We start from the raw sequence: 22,911 nt of genomic DNA, 5'->3' as shown, positions 1-22,911 counted from the left end.
ATTTTGGAAGTATGACCTGCTTTGTACAAGGATATATAATTGGAAGAGGGGGCATTTATGTGCTATAAATGTACTGCACACCAGAACAACTAGACACAAGGGCAGTTTTTTTTCCCTGAATGCCATCAGTCTGCTAAACAACTAATTCCCACAACACTGTCAACTTATTTACTAAGACTGTATTACTATTATTCCTCTACTACTAGATTATAATAGCACTTCCTAGTGCCTATTTCTTCCCACTTATGACTATAAACGTGTTGCTTGTATCTTTACAATTTATATTGTTTTATTTATTTCCTAGTATGATTTGACTGCTTATTAGTAAACTACGACTATCACTAAGTGTTGTATCTTATGATTCTTGATGAATGTATTTTTTTTTCCTTTATGTACACTGAGAGCATATGCACCAAAGACAAATTCCTTGTGGGTCCAATCACACTTGGCCAATAAAGAATTCTATTCTATTCTATTCTATTCTATTCTATTCTATTCTATTCTATTCTATTCTATTCTATGCTATGCTATGCTATGCTATGCTATGCTATTCTATTCTATTCCATTCCATTCACTTTGAGTCAAAAGTACAGCTAGTCCTCTTACAGTTCATTTAGTGACCGTTCAAAGTTACAACAGCACTGAAAAGTGACTTATGACTGTTTTTCACAGTTATGACCTTTGCCGCGTCCCCATGAACTGGTGCCCAATACTCAAGATGCTTGGCAACTGCTTGGTACGTGTGTCGGTTGCAGTGTTCCAAGATCACGTGATCACTCTTGGCAACCTGCTGACAAGCCAAGTCAGTGGGGAAGCCGATTCCCTGAACGTAGCAGCTGCAGTGATTCACTGAGCCAAGAAAGGCTGTGAAAATGGGGCAAAACCCCACTTAACGAATGTCTCGCTTAGCAACATAAATGTGGGGGCTCCATTGCGGTCGTAACTTGAGGACTCCCTCTATCGCCCTTTGCAAGGCAAGCCAGCCCAGAAAGTGAGAATTACGCCTGCCTGGTTTCCCACCCACCCACCCACCCCAGAGGCCGCTTGTGTCAACAATTCTGCTGAATGGAGGGAGACTCAGCTGGAAGTCAGCTGGGCCACACTTTCATTAGGTGAGCTAGAGCCCATTCAGGGGGAGGGGCATGTTAACCCTCTAGCTGCTGAAAGGGAGGAAGGGCGAGGCTGCCAATTGGAGGAAGGTGACAGGGAAAGTTGACAGGGCCGGCTGGCAATTGGGGGGAGAGGAGAGGGAGGAGAAGGGGAGGGGTCGCCAAAAGTCACTTGTTGTAAATCGAACCATCCCAAGGAAGAGGGGGGGGCGAATTGGGGGGAGGGACTGTAGCGTGGCTCCGCGAAGGACTCACCTTGACGCCTCTCCAGTTCTTTCGCCTTCCGTCCTACTTTTATGCAACGCATCTTCCAACCACAGCTGTCCCGGTCCGGAGCCAAGCCCGGAGTCATCCCGGTTCAGAGCCGTCCCGGTCGAAGCAAACGGGATGCGTGACATTTGCCTCGCCTTTTTCCCTCCCCCCCCACCCCCCCACCCTCAATTGGGTTGATCTGAATCGCCCAGGAGGATCCCTGATAGGAATTTCTACCCAGGGAAATTTAATCAACCCCGTTGTTTCTAAGTAAAGAAAAGCTGGGTTTGGGCTACCTGTCGGGGACCCTTTGCCGGAGTTAATCCAAACGCCGACAATTCATTTGTGGGCGGGTGCGTTTGTGTTGTAGGGGGGGGTTGTTTCATATAGCGCACGTTTCCGTCCGTCAACACCTTTTGCTTTTGTGGCCTTCTGTGGTTGTGCAGCCCCCAAGTGCTGCAATCGCGTGCGAAAAGGAAGGTTGGCAAAGAAAGGGGGGTGGGGGAAAGTTTTACCGGGCTGCTAGATTGGAGCTGCAAATCTCCCGAAGGCAGCTGGGCTGCTGGAAAGGCACGTCGAAGTCCTTGGCTCTCTGCTGCCATCTAGGGTCCGTCCCGATGGATGCAGCCCAGACCAGGTAATTCCACCGCCGCACCCCCCCCCCATCCCCCCCCACACGGTTTCCTTCTCCTATTTCACCGCAACGAAGCCGGGTTAGCGCAGCTAAGAAAAACACGCTCCTGCGCTCCGCCAGTGTAAAGTTTCACTTCTGCCTCTGATCTGGGAAGCGGAGAGCAACTTTGATTGCGGGGTGGGAGCCTATTTCGAAATGACCCCCACCCCTCCCCCAAACTCTCTGCATGCAGCCTGACAATTCCAGCAATGTCTTTCTCAGAAACCAACCTCATTCTCATTTCGGTGCTTCCCTAACCTGGACAATTGGAAGATGGACGGGTTGCATGTTGCAACTCCACCCCACCTTCCAGTTGTCCAGATGGAGAAACACACAGTCGGGGCACTTCAAAGGAGGAGCCTCCCACCGCACACTTCACCCCGCACCCTCAGCGACTTGCCCAGCACCTCTCGGTCCCAGACACTTCTCGCAACCCTCCCAAAACGAAAGAAGGGTAGCTTTGATTTGGTTACTCACATGATGTCCTGTGTTCATGTACGAAATCTTATCGCAGGGCCCAACTAATTTTCCCCAAGGGGAGTGCGCTCCCGCATTCCTGGCTTCCCCAGCCTGACTTGGAGAAGGGGCTTAATTCGTGTTTCGGTTTTCGATATAGGACCAGCGATATAGGATCCTTTCCTTCAAAGCAGTCGAACGCAAAGAGTTCAATTCCATCCCCGTAATAATCTCTCTCCGTTTGGGCTTTTCCCTTTCCTTTAACCTCAATGGTCCAAAAGGTCGCCGGCGTGGCGTGCAGGGAAAAGAAATTGAAACGTATCCAGGGCAGAGATGTGAAGGGGGCTTGGGTAACCCTGCAGCCTTCCCACCCGCTGACACAGTTTTTACAAGGAGGCAAGTCCGGGTGCCGAAAAGCCCCCCCTGTGCTTTTCTGAGGCCCAGTTTCCCCGGTAGAAAGAAAGCAGGCCGGGTTGGGGGGGAATGTTGCTCCATTAGCTTCTGCGATGTATTCAGTGCACGCATGAGAGGACATTAATATGCGGTGGCAGTTCCCACGAACAATATTCGTCTTAGGCCTTCCGACAGGCCGTGCGTGCCTTCCTCCGTAGGGTAAGAAGGGGTTTCTCTCTAAGGGCCTCGCCCTTGCCTTCCGCGCTTCTTTCTAAACCGCGAACTGACCACAAACCGGCTTTTCGCAGCTCATTGCTAGCTGCACCCACCTCTGCAGGAACTCAGTGAATCTAAAGTCGAACACGGTCGGTGGTGTGCTTTTTTTAAAAAAAAAAAAATCTCACACATATTCGGTTCACTGCTGACAAAATCCTTCCCCTGCCTCTCCAGTGCTTCCCCCCTCAACATGGAGGGGGGGGAATTAAAAGTGAGGGAGAAACTGTCTCCCACTGGGGGCGTCCAACGACCCCGCTAACTCTTGCAGACCACAGTAGTCCAACAGAGCGCTGTGGCCACCCCCTTATTCTGGGACAATCCAACCCTACCGCTGCCAGTTGGGGTCCAGGAAATCTCCGGGAGTTGAAAACTTTGAGATTCGCTGTTAGGTTAAAAAAAAAATGGGTCTGGGCTGATCAAGTTCGGCCGAACCGAAGTGATTTCCGAGCGCTGATTTCTCACCAGCCGCCTCGTTGAGCGAGCCGGGGTTATCTTAAATTAAGTTTTAGGTGGTGGTGGTGGTTTTTTTGTTTTGTTTTTTTACACGAAGGCAGCCTTGGGAGTCTGAAGCCGCCGAACTAATAGAGATTTGGAACATCTCTCAAGGACCACCGCCGATTGGTAATGGCATCAACCTTGCGTCGTGCTTGTACCGTGATTCAGGTGCCCAGGGTTTCTTTCCTAAGGCGAAGTGCTGAGGTCAGGGAAGGGGGCTTAGTCGGTGCGACTAAAATCATGGGACTCATTGGAAAGCGATGTCACTCGCCGAGTATGTCCTACATTTGCCCGCCGGCCTTGAAGTCGGCGAGCTGGGAATGACCCCTTTCCTTTCAGCCAGGGCGCACCGCTCTTGGGTTAAATCAAAGGCGGAAAAATAGTTGCTTGAAACGCCGGTTGGCTTCGGCTCCAGCTGGCCGCGGTTTCCGACCGATTGGCGCTTTGTTTGTTTGATCTCGGGGGTCTCGGTGGGGGGAAAGTGGGGAGGGGGAAAAGCATAATTAAGCGCTTGCCTTTCGGCCGTTCCCACTCTTGGTTGTTGCCGTCGCCGCCAAGGCTGGAGGCTTAATGGAGAATCCGACCGGCGGAGGGGTGAGAAAGGGGAAGGTGACATTTCCAAGGAGACCGAAATCCCGGCCTCCTTGTTGGAGAGCCAGGCAAGAACCAAGAAAAGCTCGCTCCTCGGGAATGGCGTTAGGAGGAAGCTCAGTTCCACAGAGTAGGTTAGGAGCCTACACTGCTGTGGTGTTGGCGACTATTATTATGGCTGGGCGCATGGCCAGCCAGATGTCTCAGCATTTTTATCCACCTATGGAGTCCTTCTCAAGGTTGTTGTGGTTGTTATTGTGTCGGAGTGCAAAATAAACCTGGGAAGAATATAATCTGTCCTCCCCCAAAAAAAAGTGAGCCCAAAGGACTTTCAGGCCTGCTTTTGTCAGCAGCTTTGTCCTGCTGTCCCTTCAGGATCTGGGTGATTTACCTTAGAGTGGACACGGCAGCTGCTACTGACCCAGACCTCAGTGGGAAGCTAGTCTGTGTGATGACCGTTTTAAACCTGATGCGGGTTAGGGGGTGCTGGTTAGGGGGCTTACGCGGGTGTGGAGGTTAGAGAATGATGCTGTGCTCTGGCAGAGTCCTCCATGGGAGAATAGATGAAGGCAGACCTAGGACCAAAACAGACATGGACCGGAGCGGATGCGGAGTGGGTAGAAATGAAGGGAAGAAACTTTGGGTGAAGAATGAACATTTTAGACACCACAATCACCATACACAAACTCCTCTGCCTGCCCCGCTTTTGGGAATCCCTTTTCCTCTGTCACTCATCTCAAGTAAGGTCAAGTTGACATTTCCTCCAAGCGAGCAATATCTTTCCAGCGAAAACACTCTCATGAAAATGCAAGGGACCCTTCCCTTGGCGTTCAGGTAAAACTTGTTAGAACTGGAAGAGCTGTCAGATTAAAAGAAGCTAGAAAGTTAGAAAAAGAGAGTATTATGGGTCACTGCCTCCCCCCCCCATGCCTTCAGTGTATTTTACCATTAAGAAAGTCTATCATATAGACTCTACATTATAAAGTAACCGTTGCTAATTCCTGTGATTTGTCTTGTTTTTAAATAGTCATAATCTCAGTCCCGCAACTTTCAATCAAACTCCTGTATATATGGGAATAGGATTTATGTAATGCAGTTTACATACAGCTATGCTTCAAGACAAGCCCATGAAATTCAGTGGTGTTTCAGGAAGGAGGGGGTAGTTAATCAGTTCACGGATCAAACCCTGAATTGCAATTCAGGATTTTATCCATGAACTGATTAGCCTCTGTATAATTTGCCTGATTGGACGAGTTGGTGATGATAGCAGTCATCATCATCATCCTCATTTCTCACGTTCAAGAATAATCCTCAAGAAAAAGTATACCCTTAAAAAATGCCATGTCAATAATATTAGTAAGCAAAAATAGGAAACAATTTTAATAACCAAGAGAAACAAAAAACAGAAACCAGTCTGAATAAAACTACAATAAGACCAAGAGGTGTTTTTTTTAATATTTTTCATATCATAAGCAGGATTTGAAATTGATCCCTTCAGAACGTTTACATGAAATAAAAACATTTTCTGCTGCTGCAACGCTGTGATTTCAACACAGTTGAATCCATAAAAACCCAAAAGCTTAGAGGGGTATTTTCTGATGCATGACTATTAATATTCACAATATTTAAAACTGCAAGCACCATGCTTTTCATTTTTCACGATTCTTGGTATTACTGTTAATTTATAAACTAATACAAACTCAAAATGCATCCGGCCAGCAGTGCCAGCAAATTCTAAAAGGAAACTAAAAAATAAAGGTTTTCATTTTGGTATTTTTGTCAGTGCAACGTAAAATCCTTTTACTGACCTGCAGGAGGAAAAAGAAAGGGGAGAAAAAAAGGGAGAGGGAATCACAAGAAATAATAATTATAATAAACACCCATAAAATTGCCAAACTACTAAAAGTTTTGGGTACACTCAGTGGCTGCGTGAAAAAGCAGATTAAACATTGCAAAAACTAAACTTGGAAGCTGCAAAGCTAAAAGCACCTTTTTAAAAGAGGAAAGCTGTTTTTCCCCTATGCATTCTGAATTCATTCATCCTTTTACAGAGGCATAAACTTAAAACTCTAATCAGAACTCTAAACCAACTGCCTCGTATGCAGTCAGTGAAACTGGCTCTGTTTTAGTTAAGAAACCAAGCAGCCAACTGTTGCTTTAGAGAAGGGAGAAAAATAACTGCAAATCTTTCTTTTTTCTGAGCCAGAGATAAAATCAGGTGGCCCACACAGATGCTGGATCATGAATGATGGACTGTAGCAAGACCCAACCACTAAAATCATCCCTTGTCGCCACTTAAAGTTATATTTCTCTCGAATTAATGTTTTTCTTTTAAAAAAAATATTTCAAAAGATGACTTATTGAAAGTTACTTGGAAGTTAAATCCAACTGGGTACAAAGGAACCTGGTTCTTTCTAGTCACGGAGAGCTGGAGATCAGCTCTCCTTAATTTCAGCAGACTTGACCTCCAAGTAATTTAATTAAGATTGGGGAATTAAAAGAGGCAAGGCAAAAACTCTTTCTGCCCCAACAAAAACCAAAATGAAAACTAAAACTAAACAAAAAGAACCTACAGCTTTTAAAAGTGCACCGAATGGATGTTTTCTGAATGCAAAATGCCAAGAATTTTTTTGTAGGTTATTTATTTCTGCAACAAATGATCACTGAAAATCAGCCTGCTGAAATGTTCTTGTGTTTTCGCCCTGTGCAGATTTATGTGGTGTGGCTGATATTTACAAGCTAACACAGAGCCCAATCCACCCACAGCTGTTCTCTTGTGCAGCAGTCTCATTGATTTCTATGAAACTTGCACAGGAGACATGCCTAGTGGATTGAGCTCCCAAATTTAAAAAGAAAAATAAAGAAAAATAAAGCTAATAGAGAGATAGAACAAGCAGTTGCATGTGCAAGTAAAAAGAAGTTTTTTATATATAGAATTTGCAACAGTTTCTTATTCAAAGAAACAAACAACAGTACAACAGAAAAAAAAAGTATGGTCAATGATCAACAACATGCGAAATTCTTAAACAAGAAAATGGTACAAAATAGAAGTTACCATACATGTCCAGCATGCAGGATTAATATTTTTAATGCAGATTTTTTTTGTATTTTTTTTCTATATAATCAAGCAGGCAATAAAACTGAGGAGGTTTCTCTCACTTTGATTTCCTTTCCTACTTTACTAGCTCGCATGGTTAAGTCCCATCTCAACTTTTTTTTTTTTTTCCAAAGCAGGCAATCTATGAAAAACCTGCATACATTGTCCTTGCTCCTTTTCCAGGCTACTGGTGCACTTCCCCCCTCATGTGTGTTCTTCCGTTTTGTTTAGGAACTCCAAAGTGGGTATTTCTAGATGGCTTGTCCGGTGCCCGTCCCTTTGTTTTGCAAAGTCCAGGATAAAGTTCTACAAGCAAGCAATCAAGTTGTATAAAAAAAACTTTTACCAGGCCTTTCCTTCCCCCCCTCCCCACCTATCTCTCCCCTCCCCAAAGCCCCCTTTGGCTACCCAAGCGGGGGCCGATGAAGAGGAAAAGTTGTACCCTTCCCCCTCCACCCTTCAGAGCTAAGCTAGAAACACGCAAGTTGCTGCCGCAGAGGTTTCCCCCACAGTCCTGGCCTGGAGGAAGCCTACCCTTTCCCAGGCCTCGCAGTCATTCTTCTGACTCTTTTTTCCCCCCCTCAACCTTAATCTCGGCTGCTGGCTCGGGAGGGTAGATGGATGGAGATGTCAGCGGAGGGGGAGAGAAGGGGAACAAGTGGGGAGTAGTGGATGGGTGGGTCGGTGGGTAGCGGGGTCTTGGTTTGTTTTAAAGGACTCACATGAAGAACTCGGGAGAAGACGGGTTGTCGCTGGTGGATCCAGCTTCTCGGAAACCATTGCTGGCCAGTTTCTCGCACTTGAGCTTGTAGGCGTCTCTTTCTCTGGCCAGCCGGGTCACCTCTTGCTTGAGCTGTTCCACCTGCTGAATCAGTTGGGTCTTCTCGTTCTCCAGGTGATGCTTCTGCTGGACCCGCTTGTACCTGCAAGACTGGGCGTAGCCGCGGTTCTTCAAGGTCCGCCTCTTCTGCTTAAGGCGGATCACTTCGTCCTTGGTGAAGCCCCTCAGGTGCCTGTTGAGCTCTCGCACCGACATGGAGACCAGCTGGTCGTCGGAAAACCGGTCCTCCACGCTGCTGGAAGACGAGGCGGAGGAGGCGGAGGAGGCAGGGTGAGGCGGGTGCGCGTTCTGCATCTGCGGGGATGCAGAACTGGACGCAGTGGAGGGGGTGGGAGAGGCCTGGTGGTGATGCGGGTGGTGGTGGTGGTGCGGGTGGCCGGTGCCAGACAGGTCTTCGTGGGGGACCCCTCCGTACGGGTGGTGGTGATGGTGGTGGTGATGCGGGTGGTGGTGGTGGTGGGCAGCGGCGGCCCGGAAGCTCTCGAAGCTCTGGAGCTGCTGGGGCACTTGGTGGGACCCGATGAGGGCTTCCACGGCGTCCTCCGGCGTCAGGTTGAGCGTCTCCGGGTTCATCTGCTGGTAACTGTTGGCCATCCAGTAGAGGTCCTCCAGGTGCGTCTTCTGCTCGGTGGGGCTGAAGCTGGGCGAGGAGGGCACCGAGCTGCAAGGGGTGCTGATGGGGGTGGAGGACACCGAGCCAGCCGGCTGGAGGCGGGTGCAGTGCCTGCCCGAGCGATCGGCTCGGCCGAGCGGCTCTTTCTTCACGTCAAATTTCATCAGGTCGAAGTCGTTGACGTACTCCATGGCCAGAGGGCTGGTGGGCAGCTCGGGGCCGATGCTGAGCTCGGCAGCCATCGCGCGGTGCAGCGGCGGGAGCGGCTTCCCTCCGGGGGTCGGAGAGAGAGGGAGGGAAAGGAGGTGGTTGTGCCGCTTCGTCGCCTCACTCCAGGGCCTCGGCTTCCTCGGGGCCAGCCAAGTCCAAAGAAAACTTTCTTCTCCTCTTCTTCGCGGGTGCGTCGCCGAGGCCGGGAGCCGCCGAGCCGCCGAGGGAGACCCGCGCACACGAGGCTGCTTGCGGCCGCTCTGCTTCTTCTTCTGCTGCTGCTGGCTGGCTGCTTCTGCTGCTGCTGCTTTCGCCTTCTCTCTAACGGAGACCGCAGCGCTAGGCAAACAAGCACAAGAGAAGAGGGCAAGGCAGCTTGTCCGATTTCGCTTTCCTGGCCAATAAACCCGCTGGCAGAAGGAAGGAAAGAAGGAAGGAAAATCCTTCGAGGGCGGGTTGAGCTGCTGCTGCTGCTGCTGCTGTGTCCCCTTCCCCCTTCAGGGGGAAATCTTTCGCTGGTGGGTTTGTTTTTTCCCCTTTTTTTAAAGAATAACAACTCTGCGCCTCTTTTCTTGCTTTTGTTTGTAAGTCCGGCTCTTTTTTTTTTTTTTTCAACCCGCCGCGGCCGCGATTCCCGTGCAACTTTTTGCTCGCTCGGCAGCTTGGGCGAAAGGTGGGCGATTGGCTGCCGTCAGGATCGGCGCTGGGAAAGGGGAGGGAGGGGAAGAAGGAAAAAGGGGGGAAAGGCGCCCCACCACCTCCTCCTCCGCCTCCTCCGCGCTCAGCTCCCAGCCGCAGCCTCCAGCGCTGGGATTGAACAGCTGTGATTCGCCGAGCCGCCCCACTTGGTGTCTTATATTGTTTTCAGGCGAAGGAGGCGGGCCGGCGGAGCGCTCCGACCAACCGCGGCTCGGACGCTGGGTTCCTGGGGTAGCCGGGGGCGGGGCTTTTCTTGAAAGAGACTGACAGCTCCCAGCCAGTCAGCTGACGAGCAGCTGGAGGAGAAGCCCGCGGAGCGGAGTTCCAGCTGCGCTGGTTGTGCTTTGCTGCTTTAATCTTCCCGATTCGCAGCCCGGCTGTGCTTCCCCCTCCCTCCCTCCGCAATTAAGGAAAGGTGTCTCGCCCCTGCTTTCTTTTTCACACACCCCCTCCCAATTCCTACCTATTATATGGAAAGGTTACTTGCATTCTTGTTATTAATAATGTCACTTTTTTTTTTCCTGGCCCGCAAAGAGTGATTTTACAACAGCCCAGGAAAAGTAGGAGGTGATAATAATTGAAAAAGTGGCCGTTTGCTCCTTGGGAAGGGAGGCGAGAGTTTAAAGTTCCCACAAAGTGAAATCTGAGTCCCTCTCGCGCGCGCGTGTGTGTGTGTGTTGTGTGTTTTGTGTGTGTGTGTGTGTGTATGCGGGCCCAGAGCTAAAGAAACGGCGAGGAGAAAGAAAAGGTTTCACCTTCCCCTCCATACTTTTGGATGTCCCGCTGAACGCCCGGAGAGGTGGAGAGTTGTGTCCGCCGTTCAGCAAGTTGCGAGGGAGTTGTGGTTATGTAAAAACCAACGCTGGAACGAGGGATTGGAAAAACGACCCTGAATTTGGAATTGCTCTAAAAACGAATTAAGCAAAAGGGCGATACTAGTTCCAGACTGAGGTGAAAGGAAAGCGGGGAAGGAGGAATTAGAATTGCGTTTCGTTTCAGGGGACGGGCTGTGACTTTTATTTTTCCTTTGCCTGCAACTATTGCAATGCAAAGGCGACCTTATTCTGTATGGAGTTTTGTTTTGGGTTTTTTTTTTCGAGGGAGGGGAAGGGGGGGGTCGCCGTCAGTATTTCTGTTTGAACATTTTGTAACGATTAAGGGAGATTAAGTCTCTCTAGCGTTTTCGTCTCCTCCCCCTCCCCCGCTCCCGCCGCTCTGTTCCAAACGGACATAAAGCGCGACCCCAAGTGGTCACAAGAAAAATTGCATCCATTAAAAGCGGGGGGGGGGAGGGGGAGAGAGAGAGAGAGAAAATCCCTATCGAGGTCTGGAAATGAAACGAAGCCCAGGTGTAAAGCGGGCACATTGCAAGGATGTGCGAAGCGAGGGGCTCTGCGCGTTGACATACCCATCCGTGCTAAAGCGTTTTAAAACCGAGCCTTCGCTCTCACGAGAGCCCTTGTTTCATTCCTTTTACCTGCCACCTGGAAAACATGCGCTCGCCTACACAAACACACACACAAAAGGGATTTTCTTGATCGCTTGTTCAGATAATATGTGGGTTAGACATCGATCCGATTGAACTGTGACCTCCGCTGCCTTTTTATTCGGGGAGGGGGGAGAAAAAGAAAAAAAAAGTTAATGATGCAAAGCACATTCTTCTTTTAACCGGAAAGGCCACTGAGTTTATTTTACCCAACCCCGGGGTGGGGGCGGGGGGAGCGCTACGCTTTGTGCGCGAAGAAATGAAGGCGGCTTCGTCCAGAAGCCAATTCAAGTACGGGGCTCTTAACATCAGAAAGCCCGCCGGTTCTCTCCTGGTTTGGGTTTTAATCTCGGGCCCTTCAAAGCGTGTATTTCGGGGAGCGATCTTGACGACGTTGCCCTCACATGCTGCAACCCGAGAATACCCTCCCTTGCTTCGAAATGAATGCTAATAAAACCAACGGGATCGGGTGGTCTTTTGCTTCTAGGGAGTTGCTCAAGGTTCGGGGACTTGAAGAAGGAGGGAGGAAGGGGAAGGAAGGAGGCTTCTCTTGGGAGACCCTCCGGAGGTCGATTCTAGCACCTTTTGGCCACGTACCCCACTTTTTAAACCGAGGGCGATTGCTTCTGAGGAACCGAGTAAGAGGTTCTCACGATCCACCGCCCCCTCCCCACTTTATAAGGGGGGAGAAAACTTGAAGGCCGAAGGTAAAACTTGAGTTGCGAGCCGTCTAGTAAAGCGCTGGTCCAAATGAAAGGCAGACGGGAAGGAAAGCCAAAACTGGGGTACATTTCGGAGTTTTCGGGCGAAAAGTGTCTGCCCGCTTCCTTCCTCCGAGGCCAGTGGGCACATTCCCAGTTCTAGAGACCTTTCCTTTGCCGCCCTCCCACCCCCGCGGCTAACTTCCTGCGCTCGCTCCGGGGCGGGGGAGATAAACCGCGGAGGTCAGCCGGGGCGGCCTCTCAGGAAAGGGAACTGGGAGCCTTAAAACTTCCCTCCTTCCCGGATGGTTGAGGTTTCTCCTTCTCGATTTTGCTTCCCCATCCGCTGAATCGCTCCCCCAAGCAAGGGGTCTTGTCCGTCTCCGCCCTCATAAGCACGGGGTAAGACCTTGGAAGAGAGGGGTCTGAGTTCGGATCCGACACGAGCTTTAGCTCGGCGGGCCAAACCCTTATAAGTCGGAGGTATAGGGGGAAGGGAAAAACTCCGCAGCCAGAGTTGCGGGGGGGAAAAGCGCCTTCGGCCCATCTTTGGCGCAAAGCACTCGGGCGGTGGGGTTCCCGGGGTATTTACCAGGGACTAAACGCCACCAAAAACTGGAGAGCCCAGTTATGAGTATGTTGGGATCGAGGCCTTAACTTTGCCCTCGTTTCTTCCCGAATTTAGTGGGAGTGATTTACCCAGAAGGTTGCGCCTGGGACTGGCGCCTTCGGCTTCAAATTACAGTTAGGATCGCATGTTCTTAACTTATTTAAAAAAGGTCCCCGTAGGCGTGCTATTGATATCTATTATTGTTGTTGTTCTTGTTTGCCATAGCATTTCCGATGTTTCATTCCTTTGATTTTAGAGTCCGATCTTAAACAACTCGTTCTCTGAAGAAATGCCCATCGAGTTCAATTTCCACCCAAATCAAGTTTCCTGCCTTGGAATCTGTAGAATCGATCCAGCGATTGCCGGATGGACGGAGACCATCCGTTGCCGGAGTATTATCTGCCACAGATCGTCCCCTTCTTGCGATTACGCCGAAGGGGTAATGCTAGGGAGCCCTTTTGAAACGCACAGCGTGAGACGCGCCTCTTTTTTTTGCAGTAGCAGCCTGGTCACCACAGAACATCCCAAGATTTGGGAGCGAGGGGACCAAAGATTGGGTTCTCAAAAGAAAACGCTCTACGGGTAAGGCGGCACCCTGGAGGAAAAGCGAGAAGCCTCGAGCGCTTCCCTTCCTTCCTTCCTTGCCGGAAAAGAAAGTGCCCTTCAGCACACATCCCCTCGCCGTCGCCCGCCCCCCTCCCCCCGCACAGTTGTTTCCTGGCGCTTAGTAGCCAGACTGCGCGATCCGTGGAGAGCGGAGCTGTTTGCCGGCATCCTCGCTTAAGCGTTCAGCAGTCAAACCGCGGCACTTCTCGCGGGGCAAGGGGCAGCAGCGGGCGGGAGGAGGGGCACAGGGGTCCGCTCCGTGCAAAGGTAGAGACCAGGTCTGGAAATGTGTTTTTTTCTCAACACCCCCGCATTGTCAATTAATTCTTTGTAAATTAGATTCCTTCCTTCCTTCCTTCCTTCCTTCCTTCTTTCCTTCTTTCCTTCCGTCCTTCTTTCCTTCTTTCCTTCCTTCCGTCCTTCCTTCCGTCCTTCTTTCCTTCTTTCCTTCTTTCCTTCCTTCTTTTCTTCTTTCCTTCCTTCTTTTCTTCTTTCCTTCCTTCCTTCCTTCCTTCCTTCCCTCCTCAAGGTTTCCTGGAGCCTCTCCGGTGAGCTTTTCTCAGCGCTTTTCTCGTTTGTCATAAACTATGTAGACAGTCATAAAAATGCACTTCCCTCCCTCCGTTCCAACAGCCTTTTTATTCCTACTCATAAACGGTTTAAGAGAGACTTCTTTCACGAAATGTGGGGCCATTTGGACGAATAACCCTTCCCCCCACCTCACCCCGGTATTATTATGAATCAAGTTCCTGGAACTTCCAGAGAGTTGGGTCTCCTTTTCTCTGAATTTACAAGCTGGTTTAGATTACTGGATGCTTTGTAATTTAAATTGTCAAAGCTGAATCCTCTCCACAATTAGAGAAAGGTGAGGGCGTCCTTGACTTGAAGGACAAACACGAGAGGAGAAAGAATAACCCAAACGTTACAACTCCGGTCTTTTAAAAAAAAAAGTCTATTAAATGGAACTTTCCTACTCTTTGGAATCGGACCAGCCAGAATGAATCGGATTTCTGTGGGGAGTCGCACTGGTACTAGAGCTGTTCCCACCCCCACCCCCCCGGAAATCACTGCAAAGCGATTAGCTTCGGCTGAGTCCTTCGGTCCACAGGCGTATCCCAGAAGTTTTGGAAACCAAGAGATATTTGTATGGTAGCTTAGTGTTATGTGGCTTTAGCTACAAACACGTCTGAATTGAACGTGCAAGTGTTGGCGTTCGCGCAAGTTATTTTCAAAGACGTCGGTTTAACCAGCAACTTTGTTAAGAGCACTTCCAAGGAATAAAACACCTGTTAGAGTTTGGGACCTCCCTCCTATTGTGGCCAGTGCCTTGCTTCGCAGTGAATGAAGTGAAGAGCGCCTGCACAAAAACAATGTGCGTTTTCTTTGCGCTTCAGATCTCCCTTTGAGATCCTGAAGGGCGGCTTGGAGACTTATTCTCATGCATCGTCCGACGGATTGAAAATAACTTTTTGATTCAGGCTGGTTTACCTGGAAGGAAACCTTCTCTGCTTAGGAAATGTGTTTAGCTTAGGCTGAGTCCTTCTTCCGGAAGTCCTTAAGTTTAACGCAGCCCGTGTGGTACCCTTACCCTAATCCACAGCTCAATTCATTTAATCGACTCTCATTTACACTCCCCTGAACCTGTTAGCGAATGAGTGTCACGATCTCCGGACTGAATCCGAATCCTAGACGTAGTGAGGTGGGAAAGCGCCATCTCTCACTGTTACATACACCTAAAGTCAATTTTCATAAGCGGATCTCATTCAGACAGCTGCTTTGGACAGCAACACCAGCGGTGGGTTCAGTGAGATCTGGGATCTACAAGTTCGTAGATCCCAGATCTCAGCCTTACTTTAGTGAGTGGAGGGGAGGGGGAGAAAAAGAAGAATGGACGTCCCATCTCACACGCAGGCGCGCGTTCTCCCTTGAACCCGCAAAGTTGAGCAGCTAAGCAGGGATCGCTGCGAGGCAGCCCAGCGCAACATCTTACGGGCGGCGGGTTCTGTACACAGCTGGCCAGGCGGAGGCACTCCGGAGCGAAATTGCGCTGGGCTATCGAGGAACGGCGGTGTAATTCGTACAAGGCTCCCTGGGTATGTCGTCCCATCCCGTGAAAAGCACTAATGCTTTCCTCCAGAGTCACACCTGATGTTTCTACTCTTGTGTGTAGCCCTTCTATAAGCAAAGCTCCCTTTGTAAAAAGGAGCTCCCCTTTGTAAAACCAGCCTGACGTCTTTGGATGGCGGGTGTCTTCTGAAGATCACAGCCGCGGATAAGCCCGGCAAATTTGAAACGAAATCCTATCCCACCCAATTAAAATCAATCTATTTCAGAAGCGAGAGGGACATCTTCAGTCGATCTCTGCTCGCGATCTCAGGGGAGGCGCCACCAAGACTGAGAGACGGGACAGCTCCTTTTTTTCCTTGGAAGGGTAAAAAATAATAATAACAGTGACTCTTTCGGATTCCAGTCCGAAACGAGAGGCTGGGTGGGTGGGGGGGTGTCTTCATTTGCTCAGTTTGTAACGCCAGAGAAACTAAAGGGAAGGGTAAATTAGCACAGGATAACGCGAGGTAGCCCGTATTTCCAAGCCGCTTCCATTCCAAAAAAAAAAAAGTTGACCAGCGCTTCGTAAAACTCTCGACTTGCTCCTTTAACTGCCTCGACGATGGGAGAGCGGGGTTTACGCTCGATTTAGACCCACTTAGATCAAGTTGGAACAAGAAAGATGTCTCACCCATGTGACTTCCGGCAGAAATGTGCTCACCTGCTTGGTCCAGAAAAGCCAAAGTTTATTTAATGGGAGGGAGCGCTTATCAAGAAATGCGTTGCCGATGAAACCGAGGAGGAATTTAAGTTGCCTTTGCAACTTAAGGAAAAGTTTCTTTTTATATGCCCCCCCCCCCCCGCCTCCTCCCCCCCCACCCCATTACAACTGCTCAACCGGGGGAAGCGTCCCCGGAATCCCATTTGAAACCCCTCCTCCCCAGAGACTCCGCGGAGAGGCGAAGCTTCACCGCTGCTGCTGCCGCGCTCCCCACCTGGCCTTTGTGATACTTACCTAGCTCCCTCCCTCCCTATCAATGCAAGCATCCGCTAGCTTATGCGGCTGGCCGGCTGGCCAGGCAGGCAGGAAGCGAGCGCTGCTATAAGGGGATTGGAATCCTGCGATGCTTTTTCGGCCCGGGTCTCTTAGGGGTAGAGGGGGTTGCTCTTGTTTCCGAGCGCAGGTTTTAAGAGAAGTCAAAAGAGGGCGGTGGAGGGAGGGGGAGAGGAAAGAAATTGGGAAGAAAAAAATGGCGCCACTTTGGCTGCGTTGTTTGTATATATTAGAAGCAAGGAAAGCCAGCGGCCCCTCCGTTTAGTTCTGCTCCGGGTTTCTCTCTCCCCCCTCCCTCGCCCTTAGTTAATCATCGATTGCATATCATGGGATGAAGGATCAGACGTAGGGAGAGGGGGAGCGTTGAAGTGGAAGTAGCCCATGGATGTAAGTTTTCAGTTTAATACCTTTGATTGTCCTCTCTTTCTCTCTCTCTCTCCCTCTCCCCTCTTTCTCTCTTTCTCTCTTCCTCTCTCCCCGCACCCTCCCAGGAAGGCGACACTGTGCAAGTCCGATTATTTTTTTCCTTGCAAATGTTTTTACTTTGGCCTCAATGACTCGGGAGAAAGGAACCTCCCTCCAGTTTGACTGATCCCATCCCAGGCAAGCAACAGAGGTCAGGTGGATCTCTCCTAGGGAAAAGCCTTTACCAAGGTAGGTCTCTTCAAGAAAGCAGCAGCAATTTCTCTCTTCCGGTTCTCTTCCTGCCATTCACCAACGGCAGATGCTCAAAGGCGTTGCAATATCGCTGTGCCTACAACTGATTAATCCATTAGCTTAATGCATTTAGGCTAAATTAAAATGTGCACCTTAAATTGCTGCATTTGTGGGTTGCCTTTTTGGTTCAGGCATGTATGTTTGCTTGGAAGACTCTGTCACCTCTGGGAAGCTGTACAAGGTTCAACAGGAGTGAACAGAGTTTTGATTGCATTTCCTTTCCTTTTTTAAAAAAAAACTCTGGCCTTCCCTCTGCACTGAATAAGTAGAAATGTCAGCTTTTTTTGTCTCTTTTGATCACAACAAAGGAAGACCTTAAACACTTACATTTGTAGTTGTCTGGATTGTGATGACTGACCTTTCCCCAAACCTTTGGAAATCAGTGACTGCAGGACCATTATTAAAATACATTCATTAATAAAGCAAGCTACAAATGAATTGCTCCCAAAGATTGTTAGAAATGTATCATGAGACTGAAATAAAAACAGCCTTTCTTTGGTTTAGAAGGTAAAGTTTCAACTGCAAGATTTGTTTTAGTCCTTATGGTTGTGGAGATAGACTTTAGCATTACAATCATTATAGGAAAATAGAGTAAATAGGGCTCGATCCAATCCTTAACCCAATTAAAACAAAATTTTGGGGTTACATGACATCCCTGGCATGGAAATCATTAGAGCTATAATATACTGTAGCCAAGCACTTCAATATTTGGTGCCTATGTAGACAATGTTGTCTGGATGATTTCCATTGGCTTGAATCCAACATGGCCTTAACACTTAGCGGGAAAAGATGGGAGAGCAAGGAACAAGAAATGCCACAACAGTCTTATACTGGTTCATTGGGTAGTTCTGTATCTCATTTCCTTCCCTGTTCAGAGGAAAGGCCTAGAAAAAAAATATGTATTTCCTTCTTTTCTCCCTAAGATAGAAAAGTCTGGGTGGGTAAGTGACTGTCTTTATGTGGGAGTTAATTAAAGCAAGGATATCACTTTGCAAGGCTATTCAATTTGTCATAAATGACCAAGAATCTTACATGTCAATAAACATTTATACAGGCTACAACTCAAACCTAGGAAAATAAATACCTATGGTGGTACCAAGGATACATAAGGACCTGGCCATTAGGAAAGAGATATATCCAATAAATCCATTGCATTTTGTAAAAAAAAAAGTCATAATAGTAAAATCCAATAAATGATATGATTTTGCAATGCCAAAAGGAGGCCTGAACCACCTTTTTCACACTAAGGCTGGTTTTCACCATGTAAACTTTTCCCATTAAGGAAAATGTATGGGTGTTCGACATTGCTTTAATTTAGATAAATAGAATTGGTTCAACTTCTTTAATGCTACACTCGTGTGAATCCCAGTGGTGCTTTTTCAAGACGCAACTGGACACTCTGGTTTTCCTCTGAAGACGTTTGAATGAGAAGCAAAATGTCTTCAAAGAAAAAACCAGAAAGTCCAGTTGTCTCTTGAAAAAGCACCTTTGGGAAAACCATGACCTAGATGGCTGAGAATCTGTCTAGACATTCACATGTGAAAGATTCTATTGGTATTGCTTTATGGTTAATGCATTTTAAAAGTGTGCTTTAAAGGGGAATATTTCAAGTTTTATTTTACTGTTTTTCTTAGGAAGATATTAGGATAATCATGATAATAATGATGAAGCCTTTATATTTTAAAATGTGTTGACTAATTACAGCAATAAATAAATGCCTATTCACTTTGCCAAACCTGGAGTGTCTTGCATATTTTTTTCTCTAAACAATATATTATTTTAAATTGGGAATGCTGAGAGAATTAAATTTGGAGAATGTTTTCTGAAGATGAGAATGATGCATTATTGTGATAAATATTATGTGTAAATAAAATATGAGTTGAATTAATTTGCTTGAGAATTTAAATATCATCCTGCAAATCATGAGATATGCATCAATTTCCATGTGAACTGATTAGTCCCATTAGTTAGACATCTCTAGTTAGCTTCTGGCACTAATTAATAGGTCAGGTTGATCAAAAATGTTTCAGTTTCAGTTGTGATAGCTAATAGTGCCCAGTGATATACCAGTTTTCATTAATGTAGCTAGCTGCTATTTATATTAGCCTTTTTGATTTGTGGCTAATATTATATCTTGTGTCTATAAAGTATATAAGCTGATGGTGGATTATATAAAAAAGTACCCCTTCTCTATCTTATCCTTTTGGTTTTGGTAGCTTATCTTTCCTTAGGATAAGCAGCTGAAGTAATTGCTTCCTTGCAGTCTTTCCAAATTGTGATTTTCATGTCTATTTGTTCATTTTTTTATTATTTCAGAAATTAATATGTCCATTCATCTGAGGGAAAGTGATTCTGGGTATTGTACCACAATCCAGTAAAACAATAAATATAAAACAATTCTTACTTTTATTTTTAACATTATAAATAATTGTTAAAATATGATAAACCATAAAAAGTCATTGTTTTTGCCTTTTTGCTTTTTTATAGAGAAAAGAAAAATAATAGGCAGAGGGGATGTCAATAATAATGGGTCCATTATTATATGTTGGTAATGTATCTATTTTTGCCTTTTTAAAAAGTTACAGTGTTCTTCAAAACGGAGGTTTCCTTATGGTGGCCTAAATAAGTTTTCGAATTCACTGTATAAAATACTAAATTAAAAATGACATGCTGTGATTCTTCCTAAGCACAGAAAGTAAAATATAAATAATAAAATGTGAAAGGGATCTGCCATAACATAGCCAAGTTAGTGTGGATATATTAAACTGCCAACATAATGTATGGAAAGGAATGAGAAAATAAAAATTCTGTTTTCTCCAAAAAGAATGTGTTACTGGGTGTCAGGTATACCCCCACTGGAAAAGCCATTATGGACTGGGACTGGTGGGCAACCATGGGAATGACAATTCCTGGTCAGCCATGTGCTACATTCTATACGGAAAGAGGCTGGAACCAAATCCATAAAGATCATGCTTTACAAGTAGGTTAATCAGGACTGTCATATTGGGGCTTATAAAGGAAAGATAGCTAGGCTTGGGGGGATTTTTGAGTTAGGATTTTGGACATGCTTAAAAAAAATCCCACCAGGGAATTCAGAGCAATAATGTACAGATAATAAAGATTTGTGGTGTTTAGAAGTGTAGTTGGTTACTTCTTAAAACATAACAGGCTGTACGTGGCCTTTTTAATTCAAGCCAACTATGTCCTTTCACTAGGATAGATAGATAGAATTATGGAATGCGGCAGAAAGATGTAAATATAATCCCTGGTCCTGTGCTATATAACCATCTTTTGCTCTTTTTACCTTCCATTCCCCATTGGGAATTTTTGGTTTGGTTTCTGTTTGGCAGTTTCTATGTGTGTATATCTGTGATGCTAATTCACAGCCACTTCTCGATTTAATACCAGTTCAGTTACAAGAGAGGGATGCACAGTTAGCATTTTTTTCTTACAAAGTATTGCTCAAATATTTTCTGATGTATCAGTCAGGATTCAACATTTTTTTCCATTGCAGATGATCAGAGAGTGATGATCAGGGTTGTTTTTTTTAATGTCCCCTGAGGAAAAAGTGGGAGGAATTCCATCTTCTTCACATTTAAGCAACAGTCCTCTTTTCTCCCACTCATATTTTAAAACTAAACAATGAGGGGAAATAGGTCAGGTTTGATGCAGATGGTATTCTTCAGGGTGTGACCTAGGAAAAAAATGAGACACAATCAAATAGTTTCTTAGTGGAAGCATTAATTACAGTATGTTTTTCTGACCAATTTTTTTTTTGCTTTGGTATGGTTTATTGTCTGCTCTACCTTTGCTTTCTTGACACTAAGCTGGCAAGAATAGCCAACACTCTAGAAGACATGCTCAGGATCCAAAAAGATCTGGACAAGACTTGAACAATTGGCCCTATCCAACAAAATGAAATTTAATGTCGAGAAAAGCAACGTTTTACACCTGGGCAGGAAAAACCAAAGGTACAAGTACAGATTAGATGAAAACTCACTCAGAAACAGTAACTGTGAGAGGGACCTTGGAGTCCTAGTGGACAATCACTTGAACGTGAGTCAGCAGTACGCAACAGCAACCAACAAAAGCTAATACAATCCTTGGTTGTATAAACAGAGGCATAAAATCAAAATCATGTGAAGTATTAGCACCACTTTATAAAGCCTTAGTAAGACCACACCTGGAATAGTGCATCCAGTTTTGGTCACCACATTACAAAAAAGATGTTGAGACATTGGAAAAAGTGCAAAGAAGAGCAACTAGGATGATTAAAGGCCTGGAGACTAAAATATATGAAAAATGGTTGTGTTCTGACCCAAACCCTTGTCCAATAAAACAAACACGAACTAGAGGGAACAGAAACCTTTTAATGATTCTTATGAATCCCCAGTTAAAAGGATGCTGCAAACTAATTAATTTTGATAAGCATGAGCCTCGCCAAAACAGTGCGAGGCTGCCAAAAATGACAGATAAGGTTACCTAGAAATATTTCACAACGTAAGAGTCTTCAAATACCAACTAAGATATTGCAATATCCACAAGGCTCGGGTTTCAAAACGTCTTTGCTTCCTGCAAAGAACGTCCGATTAACAGCTGGCTTTTATCTTCTTGAAGGAGGTTCAATTACCTTGCAGCCTTACTCCTGAGTATCCCATGCTGCTGCAGCTGCTCTTTTCTGCGAGCAGCCCTGCACGCATGTGCACTTGGCACAGGCTCCTCGGGAACCTCCTCATTGCTGCTGCCAGCCCCCACAATCTCTGAAGGCAGCAGTCCACTCCCTAATGGTCCTGGCCCCTCATATGAGTCCTCGCTCTCCTCAGCCGTCCGCACCTGCTGCCAACTAACCACAACAGGTTGCAGGATTTGGGTTTGGCTAGTCTAGAGAAAAGAAGAACTCGGTGAGACATGATAGCAGTGTTCCAGTATTTGAGAGGCTGCCACAAAGAGGGGGGGGTCGATTTATTTTCCAAAGCACCAGAGGGCAGGACAAGAAACAATGGATGGAAACTAATCAAGGAAAGAAGAAACCTGGAATTGAGGAGAAGCTTTCTAACAATGAGGACAATTAACCAGTGGAACAAACAGCTTGTCTTCTGAAGTTGTGGGTGCTTCATTGCGGTTTTGCTCCGCATATGGAAGGCTTCTCACTGGGTGGTCGAATGCATCAAGAAAGACACCAACACAGGTTCTATCTTGGGTGAGCTGCCCCGATCAGGGTTTGGGGAACTCCTTTTATTGGGAACACACAAAGGGGGTGAGTTTATCCAATCATTATGTTACATGCGTAGGAATGTTAGTGGATGCATCGCATCTTCCAATAACCATGCCATGGTAAATTTAAACTAGCAAACCAAACTGCATTCCAGTTAACTGCCCTTGTGACGTGTTTTATGGTCTTGTTCCTGGTGTCTGTTTTCAGCCTACGTGAGACCTAGCATGCACCGGAACCATTGAAGTTGCTCACGTGAGGCTTGGCACACAGTGGATTTGGCCCATTACAGCATCTCCTCTGTTTTAGTTTTATATGGAGGAATTTCTTCTGGATCTTCATCACTACCCATGCAAAAACTTGTGCGAGCGCACGCATCAGGGTCTTCTGAGGGTATGACTTTGTACAGAGGTTCTTTTTCCCAGAGGGCATTAACCTGTGCAATGGCACGCTTTTCAGCTAATAAAGACAGACTATTGGAGATGGTACGAACAAATATTGGTAATACACATGGAAGAATAACGCATCCTGCAGCAATCATACCTATGAGAGCTACTATGGCTTGTAATCCTGGTAGTTTAGGGAACCAAGAACTAAAAATATTCTTAAAATCAATACCTTGCCATACTTGATTAGGATTGTAGGTTAATTGTCGCATCTCAGTTGTTAATTGTGCTACTACTTTGCCAACTTTGTCAATTTGAAGACAACAGTTCGTAAGATTGAACCTACCACATACCCCTCCTTCTTTGGCTAGTATGTAGTCTAAAGCTA

At 46.7% G+C, this 22,911-nt stretch overlaps 1 protein-coding gene and 1 long non-coding RNA gene across 2 annotated transcripts in view; both read right to left on the bottom strand.

Moving 5' to 3' along the window:
* The window catches only part of LOC148131122 (uncharacterized), a 114,353-nt gene extending 111,445 nt beyond the window's left edge, over positions 1-2,908 (bottom strand). The window contains exon 1 of the long non-coding RNA XR_015748322.1: positions 2,512-2,908. This is a non-coding gene — a long non-coding RNA (uncharacterized LOC148131122). The remainder of the gene's footprint in view (positions 1-2,511) is intronic.
* Positions 2,909-5,664: 2,756 nt separating this feature from the next.
* Positions 5,665-9,836, bottom strand: MAFB (MAF bZIP transcription factor B). Its single transcript, XM_026665061.2, has 2 exons — positions 8,065-9,836; positions 5,665-7,648 (listed from the first exon to the last, which is right to left on the bottom strand). Exons 1-2 carry the CDS (start codon positions 9,036-9,038, stop codon positions 7,594-7,596), a joined length of 1,029 nt encoding a protein of 342 aa, XP_026520846.1. The 5' UTR covers positions 9,039-9,836; the 3' UTR covers positions 5,665-7,593.
* Between the last annotated feature and the right edge of the window lie 13,075 nt (positions 9,837-22,911).

This window comes from Notechis scutatus, chromosome 3, assembly GCF_049901735.1.
Source record: "Notechis scutatus isolate UNSWTSFEM ecotype Mainland chromosome 3, rNotScu1.2, whole genome shotgun sequence".
In the NCBI taxonomy this organism is placed as follows: Eukaryota; Metazoa; Chordata; class Lepidosauria; order Squamata; family Elapidae; genus Notechis; species Notechis scutatus.
The sequence above is the reverse complement of the archived record's forward strand: the minus strand, read 5'-3'. Positions and strand labels throughout refer to the sequence as shown.